Below are 18,064 nucleotides of genomic sequence, written 5' to 3' on the forward strand. Positions count from 1 at the left end.
CGTTGCTCATTAATTTTTTTTACTGCAAGCCGTGTGCTGTTGCAAAGCGGCTGGTTGATATTTCGCAACATGATAATTGGCACGCCAATTTTCAACTGCAGTACGTGCCGTGGCATCCCTGGCAGATAGAATGAATTCAAAAATTCTGTTGGATAATTAACTGTTTTATCTGCTTCCACAACAGTGTCGACAGACTTGTATGTGACTGCCTCGCTTTGAGTGTTAGACTGAATAATATTGTTAAGTCTGTAGATGTCTTTGTTCTTGGCCACAAGAATAGCTCGTTCACTAAGCCAATCATGATTCTTATAATTGGTTTGAATATTGGGAAATACTTTTTCAACCAATTCTTCTTTTGACGTCACTAAGTTGCAGAAGTTTATAAGGCAATGAAATTCATCCTGAGGTGAGATCAACCGGCACCTTTCTGTTCTCAATTTCCAGCAATTGATGTGAGAATATCTCAGTTAATCAATCGTTTTGCAGCTGGACACACATATTTGTAGTTAATTTTAATGTCTTTATGTGTCGCCACAAAGTAGAGTATTTCAGGCAAGCATTTATTTAATTGGCTGGTGTCGATCAAGGAATTATAGGTAATGTTTGCCTGAAATCTCCTGTAAGCAATATTAATGCGTTCCCAAATGGTCTGATGTTTCCACGCAAATCTTGCAATGATCGATCAAGAGCCTCGAGCCATTTTTTGTGTGCCATTGTGCATTCATCCCAAACAATAAGTATGCATTTCTGCAATACTTTTCCCATGCCGGATACTTTGGAAATGTTGCACGTGGCAGTTTCAATGAATTGCATGTTCAATGGCAATTTCAAAGTGGAATGAGCAGTTCTTCCACCTGGTAGCAATGTTGCAGCTATCCCAGACTACTCAAGAGCTAAGGCTATGTCATTTTGGGATAAAAACACGCGTATTCAAATGCAACGTTTTGTCAAAATTTCAAAGCAATCAGTGAAGAACTTTCAGAGATTTAAGATTTTGTACAAACATTTACACTTTTATTTATATATAGTCTTAAATTTTTTTTTCAATTCAGTTTACAGTCAATATTATTTTGTATTAATTCCTGGTGAATAAAATTTTTTTTAAAAATAACTAAAAACAAAGCCCTAGCCAGGTGGCTCAGTGGATAAAGCACTGACCTGGTATTCCAGAGGTCATGGGTTCAATCACCAGTCAGGGCACTTATGAAAAGCAATCAATGAGTACACAACTAAACAGAACTAAGTAAAACAAGTTGGTGCTTCTCTATTTCTATTTCTCTTTCTCTCTCTCAAATCAATAGGAAAAAAATTGTTTTCTTTAGTGAGAGGAAGGGAGAGAGTTGAGAAGCATCAACTTATAGTTGCATCACTATAGTTGTTCACTGATTGCTTCTCAAACGTGACTTGAAGCAGGGGCATTGAGCTGAGCCAGTGACCATGGCCTAGCTCAAGCCAGTGATCTCGGGGTTTCAAATCTGGGACCTCAGCGTCCTAAATCAGTTCAATGCTGTATTCACTACATCACCACCAGTCAGGCATAGAAAAAACTTTTTAATTAAAAAAAAGAAACAATTAAAAACTAAAGACAAGATGACTGACTTTAGATCAAGTGTTGGATAAGGAAAAGGTACACCCAGCTGCTAAATTCATCATTCGTGCAACCCCAGGAAAATTTAATGAAATATTCAACAATGTCTGCTTACAGCTTAATAATAGCAATTTCCTCAAGGAAGGGGCAGGCTATGCATTTGCCCAGTATAACATGGATCAGTTCATGTCTGTGAAGATAGAAGGGCATGCAGTTCTAACCCGTGATGGTGCAGCAGATACAGCATCAACCTGGGACACTGAGGACCCAGGCTCAAAACCCCAAGATCGTCAGCTTGAGCACAGGCTTACCAGCTTGAGCATGAGATCATTGACATGATCTGATGGTCGCTGGCTTGAATCCAAGGTCACTGACTCAAGTAAGGGGTCATGGCTTGGCTAAAGCCCCCACTCAAGGCACATATGAGTAACCATCAATAAACAACTAAAAAAGCACAACTACAGGTTGATACTTCTCATCTCTCTCCCCCCTTCCTGTCTTTCTCTCTCTCTCAAACATAAATTAATTAAAATTAAAAGTACAAAAGGAAAAAAAGAATATGAAAATTAGATCTTACATTACAGAACATGGCTAATAGCATATGTGTTTTGATTCAAGAGACAAAATTTCCTTTAAGCTTGATCACTTATGAAAAGAAGCAAGTTGCCCCTAGTCAGAGGAAACAGATGAAGATATAAAGTCTTGAAGAGAATCCTGTGACAGCACTTTAAGGACCTATGTGAAAGTTCATTATTCCAATGGCTTCTGTACTGCTTATGCTAAAACTATAGACGAGCAACAGACCATTGTTGCATGTACTGAAAACCACCAATTTCAGCCTAAAAACGTCTGGAATGGCTGCTGGAGATCAGAATGGAACTTCACCACACCACCTAGAGCTGTGGTTGGCAAACTCATTAGTCAACAGAGCCAAATATCAACAGTACAACTGAAATTTCTTTTGAGAGCCAAATTTTTTAAACTTAAACTATATAGGTAGGTACATTTCTTATCGAGGTAGCACCAACACGTGGTATTTTGTGGAAGAGCCACACTCAGGGGGCCAAAGAGCCACATGTGACTCACAAGCCGCGTTTTGCCGACCACTGGCCTAGAGCTCAGGTAGTTGGAGGACTTAATACTCAAGATGCAGATTCACTATTAGAAAGATGGATGACAATGTTCAACTGGTTAGTCATAAAGACTTACAGGATTCAGTAACTGTTTTGAACTAAGTCCAAACTTCCAAGTTTATTAAAATCACAGAGCATGCAGAAAATGAGTATCAGATAGCAATTAGTGAAAACTATGAAACACTATCAGACACTAGATTCAAAGCCTTGTGCCTGCAGCTTCTGGTTACCCAAAACAAAATCAACTGGAACAAGATACTCAGCTACAATACTGGCAAAAAAATGCAGAATGCTTAAAGGCTGAATGTAGGATTCTTCAGTATGTGGAAAGAAAGGTTTCAATGTATGGTCGTATGATAAGTGATTTATAAATAGGAGTGACATCTTGCTAGGGCTTTCAAATTTAACAGGTTTTCTAGCCTCATGGAACACTGTTGAACTTATAACATTATCTTGATACTTTTATATTCTCTGCCTTGTAGTTTTTTATTTTTATATATCTACTTGTAAATCTTTTTTCTTCAATTCTGCCACTTTAATGATAGAGAAAGATCTATTGTGGAGTCATTTTACTGCCTAGACAATTTTCTTAACCATGAAGCCTTGTTACTGATTTCGATGGGTAATATGTTCATTGGCTTTCTACCCCTGTCCTTCAAAACACTCCTGGTATCCCCATGGTTTATAATGATCCGCCAACAGTCAGGGGCTGTGCTACCAACTGTAGCTGAATGGAAGACACATTCATCCTTCTCCTGCCGACTGCTTTGATCATTTATTGCACTGCCTAACTGTAGTTCTCAAAAGTTTGGATTATGGTTTTTAAGGTCCTTTTCTTGGGCAAAGGAAGTTTTCTGGAAATTCTAGTATAGCCAGCTTCTCTGAGGAAGTTTTGACATCTGAAGACTTGAACTACACTCTCTGTACATGAACATGTTTGCTTATTCCCTTCCCTCATTATCTCCTTCCCATCTAGGACCATTATTGTTATAGACGTCTGCATTTTTAGCACTTTTACCCATTTATTATTACTTTTTTACTATTCAAGAACTGCTGACATATGAGGTATGTAGCCGAGTATCAGACTTGAAACATGCAGATGTTGAAGAAATAACAGCTATCTTGTGCTCTAATACATTGTGGCAGGATTGTACTATAAGCAAATGAATCAATCAACTATGTAGATAGCAAACAAAACCTAAAAATGAACCAAAGTGAAAAGAATACTTTCCAGGCAGTATTTTTATTATTTTTTAAGTGAAAGCAAGAAAGAGAAAGATAGACAGGAAGGGAGAGAGATGAGAAGCATCAACGCATAGTTGTGGCACTTTTTAGTTGACTGCTTCTCATACATGCCTTGACTGGGGGGTTCAAGCCAAGCCAGTGACCCCTTTCTTAAGCCAGAAACCTTAGGCTCAAGCCAGCGACCTTCGGGCTCAAGCCAGCAACCATGGGATCATGTTGATGATCTCACACTAAAGCCTACAACCCAGCGCTCAAGCTGGTGTGTGCGCACAGCCGGAAGAGCCCACACTCAAGCCAGTGACCTTGGGTTTCGAACCTAGGACCTCAGCGTCCCAGATCGAAACTCTAGTCACTGCACCACCCACTGGACAGGACAGGCAGTATCTTTCTATTGTAACCTATTATTTAAGGTAATACTAGTGATTTGTTCTAAGTAGAATACAAAACTTAGTTCCCAAGTTCTTTTCCTCAGTTCTGCCAGCCAAGAATTTAAATGTAACTGTGATATAGCACCTCTTCCCAGGAATAATGGCATGTATATGTGTGATCTCAAAATACACAAGTGACATATATGACAACTGAAATTATGGATTCATTTACATTATTTACACTCCTATGACCAGACCTTAAGGAAAGGTCAGTTTTATAAAAACCAAATAGTGTTTTCTGACGTATCTCCATATACATGTCAAAAAAAGGGGTATTTGTGTTTCAGCTTTGGTTTTGTTCAGTAATACAATCAAGTAAGATTTTGTTTTCCAAGTGACCTGATGAGCTAAGTATTTTTATTTCAAATAAATATATATATTTATATTATACCAAAAAAAAACAGAAATAAAACACTAAAGACAAGCTAATTAAAAAATTCTTTTGACCGCTTTAACTAATAAGTCAAAGAGATGATACATTTCAGGAAATCCTCAAAATATGGTACATTTTAAAGAAAAACCTGAATCAATATTTTTATCATTTATAGCATACTTTGTGTAAGATGCATTTATTTTTCATAAAATTGTAATTCAAATCAGAAGGTGTGGTTGGCAGAATACTGCCCACTCCAAAGATAACCTGTCAAGGTGTGACCTAAGGCAAAGGGGCCCTGCAGGTAGGACTAAGGTGAAGAACCATTAATGGGAAATCAACCTGCATGACCCAGGTGTCCCTTCCTTCCCACATGCCCTTTGAGTGGTCAGAGAGGTATTAGGAGGTCTCCACGCACTGACCAAGGAGGGAGGAAAGGCTTCAAGCCAAGGCGCACAGCAGGCTCTAGACCAGGGGTCCCCAAATTTTTTACACAGAGGGCCAGTTCACTGTCCCTCTGACCGTTGGAGGGCCAGACTATTAAAAAAAACTATGAACAAATCCCTATGCACTCTGCACATATAAAGTAAAAAAACAAAACGGGAAAAAATACAATATTTAAAATAAAGAACAAGGGCCCTGGCCAGTTGGCTCGGTGGTAGAGCGCCGGCCTGGTGTGCAGAAGTCCCGGGTTCGATTCCCGGCCAGGGCACACAGGAGAGGCGCCCATCTGCTTCTCCATCCCTCCCCCTCTCCTTCCTCTCTGTCTCTCTCTCCCCCTCCCGCAGCCGAGGCTCCACTGGAGCAAAAGATGGCCTGGGCGCTGGGGATGGCTCCTTGGCCTCTGCCCCAGGCGCTAGAGTGGCTCTGGTCGCAATAGAGCGATGCCCCGGATGGGCAGAGCATCGCCCCCTGGTGGGCATGCCAGGTGGATCCCGGTCGGGCGCATGCAGGAGTCTGACTGCCTCCCCGTTTCCAGCTTCAGAAAAATACAAAAAAAAATAAAAATAAAATAAATAAAATAAAATAAAGAACAAGTAAATTTAAGTCAACAAAATGACCAGTGTTTCAATGGGAACTATGCTCCTCTCACTGACCACCAATGAAAGAGGTGTCCCTTCCGGAAGTGCGGTGGGGGCCTGATAAATGGCCTTGGGGGCCGCATGCGGCCCACGGGCCGTAGTTTGGGGACCTCTGCTCTAGACACTGGGAATGCCAGTAAGATGGTGGAAACCTCTGAGCTCACTTCAAGTAAGTGAAATCTGCCACAATCCAAACAAGCAGGAGAGTTCTTCTCAGTTCTCCAAAAGGAACACAGCTCTGCCCACACCTGATTTTAGTCTGCAGAGCTGTAAGATAATAAATTGTAGCCACAAATTTAATAGAGCAGAAAAGAAAACAAATATAGTGTTGAATGTCCACCCACAAACTGACTCTCAAAGATTTTTAAGTGAAAATTATAAAAGCATATTAACACAAGAGATACTCACATTCTAAGTTTTCAATATAAAGGTTTTCAAATTCTCTCTCTATTTGACCAAACAGTTCCAAAAGTGTACTGCGAACTGAGGAAGGCAGTTTAGAATCCTGTAGAAAAGGAAGATTTTTGTTTACAATGCATGAATGAGAAACTCTGATACCAACATACTTTTTACAAAGTGAATTACTTTTCATCATAAACTCATTTTATCTTTACATGTTTTATTTCTTAAAATGTGTAAAGAACTTTAAAGCTTCAAATTTCTGCCCTGGCTATATAGCTCAGTTGGTTGGAACACTGTCCTAATGCGCAAAAGGCTGCCAGTTTGATCCCCAGTCAGGGCATATGCAAGAACAGATCGGTATTCCTGTTTCTCTCTCTCCCTTACTCTCTCTCTAAAATCAATCAATAAAAAAATATAAATTTTTTTGGTTTGTTTCACATTTCTATCAATAAAACTAAAATCAAATTGTACAAATCGTTAACCAGGACAACATGAAATTCAAGAATAAGCACTTCTTCAAAACAACATAACTTTTCTTTTTATAAGGGAGAAAATAAGCCTATCTTATTTTAAAACTTCATAATCTGTAGAGAAGGTGTGTATTTCTCATAAATAAAACTATTATAAATACCCTGTAAGCTCTATAATAGTATTATAAATTAATTTTAATAAGTTAAATACTAATAGAAAATGTGCCTTCTAGCAGTGGTTTTCAACCTTCTTATACTTGGAGACTGGTGAGAATAGAAGAATTATTTCGGGGACTGCTAAGGCAGAAATCACCCTGAGCATAAATGAATTCAATTAAAATTATTGGGTCTAAAATATATATATTATATATTTTTATATATATTATATATATTATATAATTTATATTTATTATCTAATTTATATTAATATATAATATATATTTTTATATATATATAATTATATATATATATATATATAAATAATTGGGTCTATAATTTTCAAACAACATCAGGGAAGTTAACTAACTCTTTCACAGACCAGCACAAAATTTCTGGCAGACCAGTCTGTGGACTAGCAGTTGAAAACCACTGCCTTATAGAGACCTCATGTCCACAGTGCTTCAAGCAAAATATTTCCTGTAACTCTACATAACATGTAAAAGATTATCATGGAGAAAAAAATTTTTTTCACCTGTAAAAACAAAATATGTGTCAGTTAAAAGAAAGCACTGCCACATTAAGTTCCCAGTAAGCTCCTGGTGACTGCATGCCTCACATACTCCGCACACCCCCAGTCCCATCTAAACCTTACAGGAAGTCGATAGAAAGAAGCAACATTTCAGTTAAAATTTTAGGTGTAGTCATAAAAGTAAGAGATGTCCCAGGCACCAACTGTTCACAAGCATTTACCTTCCAGACATTACTAACAGGGAGACTAACACAGTCTACATTCTAATCTCCTGAGGACGTGGCCTATATACACTGTGTCCGTAAAGTCATGGTGCACTTTTGACCGGCCACAGGAAAGCAACAAAAGACGATAGAAATGTGAAATCTGCACCAAATAAAAGGACAACTCTCCCAGTTTCTTACCTATTCAGTACAGTTCGATGGAGCTCACGCACAGATTTTTTAGGGCTCCCTAGGTAGCTATTCCGTATAGCCTCTACAGACCCGTCACTGACTGATGGCCTACCAGAACGGGGTTTCTCCACCAAACTGCTGGTTTCCTTAAACTGCTTAGCCCACCGAGTAATGTTATTCCTATGTGGTGGCACTTTTGTTATAAACGCGCTGATATTCACATTGCACTTTGGTCACGGATTCGAATTTAGAAAGCCACAGAACACACTGAACTTCCCTCTGTGCTGTCCACATCTCGACTGGCATGGCCGTGGGCTGCTCCACTGTATTCACGGTGTTACATCATCATCTGCGCATGCGCACATGCTGCCACATCATCCTACAGAACCTGGGAGGGTTTTCCTTTTATTTGGTGCAGATTTCACATTTCTATCGTCTTTTGTTGCTTTCCTGTGACCGGTCAAAAGTGCACCATGACTTTACGGACACATGTAGTGTAGTATTTTCTGTGTGACTCCCTTCCAGAACTTATTTTCAAACAAAATTCTTAACAACTATTTCTAAAATAATGATTTAATACTTAACTGCCATCAGTGCAATTTTCTAAGTGACTTGTCAAATTTATATGCAGCACAAACTTTTTGATGTTTAAATAGTTACAAATAAAAAGATATATATAATGTTTATTTTATTCCTCTCAGATTAACTTCTTAAGTAGACAGGAATTTTAGGCAAAATCATCTCTAATGACATAAGTATTTTAGCAGTATGTTTTGAAGTAATCACAGAATGTTCAAGTAAAGTTTACAAGCTACTTGAAAATATATGTGAAGTCACTTGTTTACAATCTGGAGGAACCAAATCACCCAGCCTCTCTCAATACCCTTCTAAAATACCAATTAAAAACATGAAAAAAAGAATGAAAAGCTTAAAAGTAACAATAAAATATAAATTGAACCATCACAAGTAAAGTTTAACACACTGTTCGCCCCACCTTAAAGCCTTTGCCTAGTCCAGGGGTCCCCAAACTTTTTACAGAGGGGGCCAGTTCACTGTCCCTCAGACCGTTGGAGGGCCGGACTATAAAAAAAACTATGAACAAATCCCTATGCACACTGCACATACCTCATTTTAAAGTAAAAAAACAAAACGGGAACAAATAGAGTATTTAAAATAAAGAACAAGTAAATTTAAATCAACAAACTGACCAGTATTTCACTGGGAACTATGGGCCTGCTTTTGGCTAATGCGATGGTCAATGTCTGGTTCCATATTTGTCACTGCTAGCCATATCAAGTGATATGATGCGCTTCCAGAGCCGTGAGGCGTGCGTCCTGCATCACCGAAAGTAGTACTGTACGTGAGTGACGCCGTGCTTTGCGGCGCCACCACAAACAGTACTCCAGGATCCTGTGCTCCTCTCACTGACCACCAATGAAAGAGGTGCCCCTTCCAGAAGTGTGGCGGGGGCAAGATAAATGGCTTCACGGGGCCGCATGTGGCCCGCGGGCCGTAGTTTGGGGACCCCTGGCCTAGTCTCTTCGCTTCCATGCCATGTTCTTCCTGAACCCCTTATTCAGTTAACCGTTCTCACCATATGTGTCACTTGTTGGAAGCTTTTCTGACTCCCAAGGCCAAATCTCCTCTTATGTTTATCAATTCCAACTCACCTACACCCATGTTTAAGATCCTTATTCAGCCACTGAAATGTTATATTTACTTAAATAGTAACACTTCTTAGTCTAAAATGCAAGTGTAATGGGAGACAAAACTGAGATGTCACTTGATAAAATAAAGCCAATCAAGAAACAATATGCAACTTGACCAGTGGTGGTGCACTGGATAGAGCGTCGACCTGGGACACTGAGGACTCGGGTTCAAAACCTCAAGGTCACCAGCTTGAGCACAGGCTCCTCCGGCTTGAGCACGGGATTGCCAGCTTGAGTGCAGGATCACAGACATGACTCCATGGTCGCTGGCTTGAGCCCAAGGTCACTGGCTCAGCTGGAGCGTCCCCTTCAAGGCACATATGAGAAAGCAATCAATGAACAACTAAGGTGCGGCAACAAAGAATTGATGCTTCTCATTTCTCTCCATTCCTGTCTGTCTGTCCCTCTCTTTCTGTATGTATATAAAAAGAAGAGAAAAGAGACAATGTGCAGTGAAATGAGAACTCTTCCTCTAGAGCAGGGGTCTCAAACTCAACTCAGCATGTGGGCCGCAGAGCAAGATCACAGCCGTTCAGCGGGCCGCACTAGGTCTACAAAAGGCAACTGTTACGCAACACTTTTCTCACTGCAGTTGAAAACAAAAAAAAATCAGTACAACAAGCACAATCGTACATGCAGTTTACTCAATGTCACAAAACGACCAGAAACTGTAGTTCGCATCACAAGTGCTATTAACTAAGCTAATATCTAGCTAGGATGCTAGAGAATGAAAAATACAAGTAGGCCCCTAGGCTTACTTAATTTTATCCAAAATATTTTGAACTTCGTGGATTAGTCTGCGGGCGGCCCGCCCGCGAGTTTGAGACCCCTGCTCTAGAGGGCAAGTGAGCACTCCTGACAGAGCTCCCCCGACCTTTCCTAACAGCTCTCCTAAGTGCCATTTAACTTCAAAGCCCCTGAATTGACAAGCTGAATTTCTAGTACCACTTGAGAAAACTTGTAACAGAAAAGCTACTATGATTCCATAAAGATTATAAAGAGATTTGCATTTTACCAGAGCTGCATGTAGCCAGATACAGGACCATCAGCACTCCATGCACAGTTTCAGTATACCTCTGCAACTGCAGACTTCCCATCCCTGCACTAAGCACTGTTTCCTAAACTACTTCCAACTCATGAATCTAAATGGTAACTTAGTATATAGTTCCTTTACAATAATCTTCACTGTTGATACCATTCCCCAACAACTCAAAGAACATGACCAACCTAGGGAGTGATGACCTATTCCACTCAAACCTACCGGTAATCAACCACCTGTACTCTCAAATCCAGGGGCCCCCAAAGTGCGGCCCCCCGAGGCCATTTATCCGGCCCCCACCGCACTTCCAGAAGGGGCACCTCTTTCATTGGTGGTCGGTGAGAGGAGCATAGTTCCCATTGAAATACTGGTCAGTTTGTTGATTTAAATATACTTGTTCTTTAAATATTGTATTTGTTCTCATTTTGTTTTTTTACTTTAAAATAAGATATGTGCAGTGTGCATAGGGATTTGTTCATAGTTTTTTTTATAGTCTGGCCCTCCAACGGTCTGAGGGACAGTGAACTGGCCCCCTGTGTAAAAAGTTTGGGGACCTCTGCTCAAATCCCTCTGCTTACACCCACCATTCCAACTGCTTGCACCCACACTATCACTACCATCCTCCCGCTGCCGAACTAGGCAAAGCACCTCACACCAGTCCTCCAGGATGCTGAACTCACTGACAGGTAGCACCACCAAGGAACGCTGGAAACACCATGACGAGAGCCGAGGAGCAGTGCTAGGCTGTGCAGCTCAGAGGACTCTATATAGCCTTCATAAAGGGTACCCTGAGATGTAATTAATTACCCACTTGTGCTACATCACAATGGAGGGCAGGTGCTCAGAAGCCAAGAGAAAAACACATGTACCTCACATGCAAGCTCATGCTAGGAGATGCTAGTCAAGGTTGTAGAATTTTCACTGCTAAAAATATAAGTAAATGTAACAAAAAAAATCTTAGACTGTTTACCTATACTGTCCAATATGGTAGCAAATAGACACATTTGACTATTTAAATTAAGTTAATTAATTTTTTTAAATTCCTCACACAAAACACACGAGGCTTGTGGCTTCCAGATCTGATAGCACAGACCTAGAAAACTCCATCACAAAAGGTCCACTGTAGAGAACTGATTCAAACATTCACTTTCCTGAGTTGTGTTCCCCACAGTCATATGTGGAAGTCCTTACCCCTACCTCAGAATGTGACTATATTTGGAACCACAGTGATTAAAGTAAAATAGGGTCACAGGGGTGGCCCTAATCCAATCAGACTGGTACCCTTATAAGCAATGAGGATACAGTCACACACAGAGGGACAACCATGTGAAGACACAAGTAGGAAACCATCTACAAGCCAATTAGAGAGGCCTCAGGAAAAACCAGCCCTGCCCATACCTTGATCTCCAACTTTCTGCCTCCAGGACTGTGGGAGAATAAAGTCCTGTTAAGTTCCCCCATTCCATGTCTTCCTTTGTTACAAACACTCAAGCTCTTTTACACACTAAGAATATCAAAGCCATTTTGGAGGCTCCTTAAAACCTATGGTTTTATTTCCAATATTAAGTTAAAATGTAATTCCTTTTAGAAAGCAGAACCAAGTCTTCATCCACTCAATGGGGTTCTGACTGAATATTTACTACATGCCAGCCAGCAACTGCAGTAGGTTCTGAGTGTGCCCTGCTGCCCTCCTACAAGCTACGTCCCAGAGGCCCAGAGAACAGAGTCCCAGGCACAGTTCTAACAAGATCCAGTATTCCAATTAGCCTATTTCTCAAATTTCAGCCTTACTTTCCTGTAACATTATGACTGATGAATTAGTTGTAACTGTGAAGGAATCATCATTAAACTATATGTATTTATGAAGTTTCTATAATCTAATATGAACATATATTAGATATGTCTATAATTTACTTTATCAAATACACTTTTATTTAGTTTTTTCAATTTTTTTTTTTTTACAGAGACAGAAAGAGTCAGAGAGAGGGACAGATAGGGACAGACAGACAGAAATGGAGAGAGATGAGAAGCATCAATCAACAGTTTTTCATTGTGACACCTTAGTTGTTCACTGATTGCTTTCTCATATGTGCCTTGACCGCAGACCGAGTGACCCCTTGCTCGAGCCAGCGACCTTGGGTCCACGCTGGTGAGCTTTGCTCAAGCCAGATGAGCCTGCGCTCAAGCTGGCAACCTCGGGGTCTCGAACCTGGGCCCTCTAGATCCCAGTCCGAGGCTCTATCCACTGCGCCACCGCCTGGTCAGGCGCAATATTCTTTCAAACTAACACACAATAAAGGAAAGAGAAAAAGTGAAAAAAACTTATCTTTATCAATAAAATATTAATTCATCTTACCATAGGGAACATTAAATTATCAGAAAGACATATAATGTGACAAACAACAGATGACACATCCACTATAGCCAACTCAGGATAAAGCCAAGAAAATTTACTGAAAAATCTAATTCTAGATACTCTCCAGAGAACAGAAAAATCACTGAAATGATATCTGGTTCTCCTTTTCCTGAAACTATTAGACAACCAAACTGCACTGCAGAATGGCACAACAAATAAAAACTGACCCAAACTGTCACACCCAGTTTTTTTTATTATTATGTATTATAAAAACATTAACCTGCAGATTGAATCCTGTCACTGTGTAGGCTGCTGTATTTGACAGTAATTTTATTGGGGACCTTTTCTCTACTTTGGAGACCTATGTATATTTGGCTATTCCTGTAACATTACAAACATGCTCAGCATAACTTACCTGTCCTTCTAACATTTCTCTTGGCATACCCGTCCTCTCCTGCTCTGAGCTGTTAGTTCTTCGTATAGAAAGGCTATGAGATTTGCGTTTCTGTTTTGCTTGGCGAGCAGTTGAACAACTCCCGCTTTCTGTGGGCATTACTTCTACAAGATGTTATCCTGGTCACTCCTGCAATAAGCTAGACAAAAGCAGGAAAAACAAGTACTTTATGTCTGATTATAGCAAACTGAAATGATGGAAAAGTAGTGGACAGCACAAAGATTACTTTTAGTTCCAAACTTCCTTACTGTAATTAAAATTTACTATGTAATTTAGAATATGAAAAATTAACATATTTTCAGGTAGAGACCACAGCCTTTGTTAAAGAGGGTATTTTTAAACAAATTTCATTAACATGTTTTAAAGATCAAATAGCAATAAACAGCTTTTAAAATACAGAACCCGCCCTTAATCAACTTTCCCCAGGCACAGCCTACTACCTAGGGAAACCAATTCTAACAGCATATCCTAGATTATAATTATAGAGTCTAGAGCAGCGGTTCTCAACCTGTGGATCGCAACCCGTGTTTTGGTCGCAACCCACAGGTTGAGAACTGCTGGTCTAGAGGAATACAATGCAAGCCACACATTTAACTGCAAATTTTCTAGTATCTACATTTTTAAAAAGTAAAAACAGGTGAAATTATTTTCAATGACTTATTTAACCCAATATATCTAAAATATCATTTTCATCAATGCAAAAAACACTAATGGGATATTTCAGTTTGAATGCCTCAAACTTCAATGTGTATTTGAGATTCACAACACGCCTCAACTGGAATCAGCCATGTTCCAAGTACTTGTGTGTGGTCACAGCTGCCACAGCTTTTCATTTACCCAATTTGGGTATTATCTACTCATTTCATGCTACTATCAATTCTTCCTCCCAATGCAACCACATCACTGTTAGTTAATATGATTTTAAGTAACATACACATGGTACTATTTTCTTCTTCAACTACAGATTCACTTTTCGGACATTTTTTGCTCTTACTGATCCTTCCTTCTCCCAATATATGTTAGTTCATATGATTTTAAGGAATACACTTACCTACCTTCCTTCTTCAATTAATAACAGTATCTTCTGATCCTCTCCATTCCCCACTTCACTTTGTATGTAAGGTTGTAAGAATCCCACCTTTTCTTGAGCTCTGCCCTCCCCCATGGGCACCCATCTCCCAACTTTTGCTCTATCATTTGAGAATGTTATATCAATATGAACACAGAATGTCTTTCTTACTCATCTGAGAGAGAGGAGGGGTGAGGAGGAAGCACTGAGGGGGACAATGACGGGGGCGGGGCATTTATTTGCTGTTCCCTAGTTATGCATTCACTGGTCACTTCCCCTATGTGCCCTGATGAGGAAATAGTATTATTTCTTCTTTCTGATCTGTATGCTAGTATTTCCTTTTATCTCACTTATCTGGCTAGAAATTCCAGTACAATGTTGAATTAAAATAGTGACATCAAACATCCTTGCTCTGTTCTGATCTCCAGGTAAAAATATTCAGCCTTTCACAATTAAGTATGATGCTAGTTGCAAGTTATTTCGTAAATATTGTTTATCAAGTTGAAAAAGTTCCCCTCTATGGTTTGTTTTCTCAGCATTTGAGGAATGAGTACTGAATTTTGTCATGTTTTTTCTGTATCAATATAATCACATGGTTTTTCCTTTTTACCTAATAAGTCAATTATACTGATATGATGGAATATAACTTGATATGTAAAATCAGTTTATCCTCTGAGGAAACCCACTTGATCATGGTGCACAATTCACTGTTTGTTTTCTCATTTTGTTTTATTTTTCCTACCTCCTTGTCAATTACCCGAACATTTTTTAAAATATCACTTTGATTTATTTATAGTATAGTTTGAGTATATCTCACTGTTACAAATTTTTCTAGTAATTGTTCTAGGTACTACATTATATTTTCACAATGTATCACAGTCTACTGGTTATCAACATTTTACTAGTTCATGATCAAGTGTAGAAACCTTACTTTCCTTTATGTCCCTCTGCCCTAGCCCCATTTCCAACATAAGCATCTTAAATTCGTCCTCTATATACAAAAAAAAAAAAAAAAAATCAGAAAGTTATGTTTCAATCTTCAAACATAACGTAAAGAGGGGTGTCTGTTGATTTTACCAGCATGTTTCTCTTTCCATTGTTAGTTCTTCCTGTTATTCCCACATTCTTTACGTGATTTTTCTGTTTAGAGAACTTCCTCTACCTATTACATTAGGGTCCATCTACTGGAACAAATCATGTGAAGGATGTTTTCCCTTGACATATTATTCTAAGTTGAGAGTTCTTTTCCTTTCAGGACTTGGAAAATGTGCCACTTCATTTATCCATCCATATTTCTGATGAGAAATCCACTATAGGCTCTGGACGGTTAGCTCTGTGGATAGTGTTAGCCTGGTGTGCAGACATCCTGGGTTTGATCCCCAGTCAGGGCACACATGAGAAGCAGCCATCTACTTCTCTTCCTCTCCCTCTCCCCCTTCTCTCTCATCCCCTCACTGCAGTCAGTGGCTGACTGGTTCGAGGGTCAGCCTCAGGCACTGAGTAGCTCGGTTGGTCTGAGCTTCGGCATCAGGCACAGAGGACAGCTTAGTGGATTAGAGCATAGGCCCCAGATGGGTGTTACCCAGGGATCCTGGTCGGGGCACATGCAGGAGTTTGTCTCACCCTCTCCCCTTCTCAGTTTAAAAAAAAAAAAAAGTTACCTCCTCGAAAAGGCTTTCCTTGACTACCACTCTTTCCTTGACTACCAATCTTCATAACTCATCACAGCACTTCATGATCTTTGCCACATTTGTACTTATGGTTTTCTCACTCAATAACTGCTTCCCTCCTATGCTACCAATAACATGAGGGCTGGGATATGGCTATTTGGGTTCACTACTGTATTTGTAGGGATTACTATGTTGTCTGACATAAATATATCTTCAAATAGTTGATGAATGAATATGTAGTTTTTTGTTTGTTTGTTTGTTTTTGCCACAGAGATAGAGAGAGAGGGAAAGGAACAGACAGACAGGAAGGGAAGGAGATGAGAAGTATCAACTCATTGTTATGGCACCTTAGTTGTTCATTGATTGCTTTCTCATATGTGCCTTGATGGGGAAGAGAGGGGAGGAATCTAGTCAAGCCAACAACCCGTTAAGCCAGCAACCTTGGACTCAAGCCAGTGACCATGAGGTCACATCTATGATCCCTGCACTCAAGCTGGTGCATCAGCGCTCTATCTGGATGAGCCCATACTTAAGCCAGCAACCTTAGGGTTTCAAACCTGGATCCTCAGCATCCCAGGCTGACACTGTCCACTGCCTGGTCAGGCTAGTTTAGTCATCTTTAAAACAAGAATGATAACAGCACTTATTTCATTAATTCATCAAATTTTATTTGTTTGTTTCAAAGTAAAAGTGGTTTTATTTTTTATTTTTTTACAGAGAGAGAGAGTCAGAGCGTTGCGACACTTTAGTTGTTCATTGATTGCTTTCTCATATGTGCCTTGACTGTGAGGCCACAGCAGACCGAGTAACCCCTCGCTCGAGCCAGCGACCTTAGGTCCAAGCTGGTGAGCCTTGCTCAAACCAGATGAGCCCACGCTCAAGCTGGCGACCTCGAGGTCTCGAACCTGGGTCATCCGCATCCCAGTCCAATGCTCTATCCACTGCGCCACCACCTGGTCAGGCTCAAATTTTTATTAAGTTTGCACATGCGCTAAGTACTAGAAATACTATAATGAACAAAATAACTTGGTTTCTACTTTCAGATTGCATAGAGTTGGGTTTTGGGCCAGACATTAAACACAGAATCTCATTAACTTATTACAGAAATTATGATGACTACTATCAAAGAGATATACAAATATCATGAAGAGGCCAGATATTAACTAGTTAAGAAGGTCATTCTGGCCCTGACTAGTTGGCTCAGCGGTAGAGCATCAGCCCAGCGTGTGGAAGTCCCAGTTAGATTTCTAGTCAGGGCACATAGGAGAAGCAACCATCTGCTTCTCCACCTCCTCCCCTTCTTCTCCCACAGCCATGGCTCAAATGGTTCAAGCAAGTTGGTCCTGGGTATTGAGGATGGCTCCATGGCCTCACCTCAGGTGCTAAAATAGCTCGGTTGCCAAACAACAGAGCAGTGGCCCCAGATGAGCCCCATCGTCCAGTGGTGGGGGCGGGGGGTACATGCAGGAGTTTGTCTCTGCCTCTCAGTTAAAAAAAAAGTTATTCTGAGATACTTTATTTAAATTGAGACTGAACAATTAGTAACAGTTAACCAAGTGGACAGGGAACAGTGCATACAAATGCCCAAAGCTGGAAATGAGACTAAATATAGGCAATTTGGCTACAACATGGTAAACAATGGAGGGAATGGTGCAAGGTAAGTGGGAGAGATAGGCTTAGATTCTGTTCTTTACTTAGATTTTATCCTAAAATAAAAAGACACTTACAGGTTTTAAGCAAAGAAGTGACACTAGACTTGCATTAAAAATCAATCTAGTCTGACCTGTGGTGGCGCAGTGGATAAAGTGTCGACTTGGAATGCTGAGGTTGCCAGTTTGAAACCCTGGGATTGCCTGGTCAAGACACATATAGGAGTTGATGCTTCCTGCTCCTCCCCCTCTTCTCTCTCTCTCTGTCTCTCTCTCTCTCTCTTTCCTCTCTCTCTCTCCAATAAAAATGAATA

The 18,064-nt window shown here is 40.1% G+C and overlaps 1 protein-coding gene and 1 pseudogene across 6 annotated transcripts in view; one reads left to right on the forward strand and one right to left on the reverse strand.

Annotated features, from left to right (window-relative positions):
* Positions 1-18,064, reverse strand: part of WDR37 (WD repeat domain 37) — a 90,011-nt gene that overhangs the window by 57,691 nt on the left and 14,256 nt on the right. For all 6 annotated transcript variants that reach the window (XM_066233286.1, XM_066233283.1, XM_066233285.1 and 3 more), the window contains exons 2-3: positions 13,324-13,501; positions 6,258-6,354 (exon numbers count right to left, since the gene is read on the reverse strand). In XM_066233286.1, coding sequence (XP_066089383.1) covers positions 6,258-6,354; positions 13,324-13,461 — 235 coding nt within the window. In that variant the 5' untranslated portion in view covers positions 13,462-13,501. The remainder of the gene's footprint in view (positions 1-6,257; positions 6,355-13,323; positions 13,502-18,064) is intronic.
* Positions 70-3,018, forward strand: LOC136338007 (F-actin-capping protein subunit alpha-1-like; annotated as a pseudogene).

This window comes from Saccopteryx bilineata, chromosome 5 (genome assembly GCF_036850765.1).
Source record: "Saccopteryx bilineata isolate mSacBil1 chromosome 5, mSacBil1_pri_phased_curated, whole genome shotgun sequence".
Classification (NCBI taxonomy): Eukaryota; Metazoa; Chordata; class Mammalia; order Chiroptera; family Emballonuridae; genus Saccopteryx; species Saccopteryx bilineata.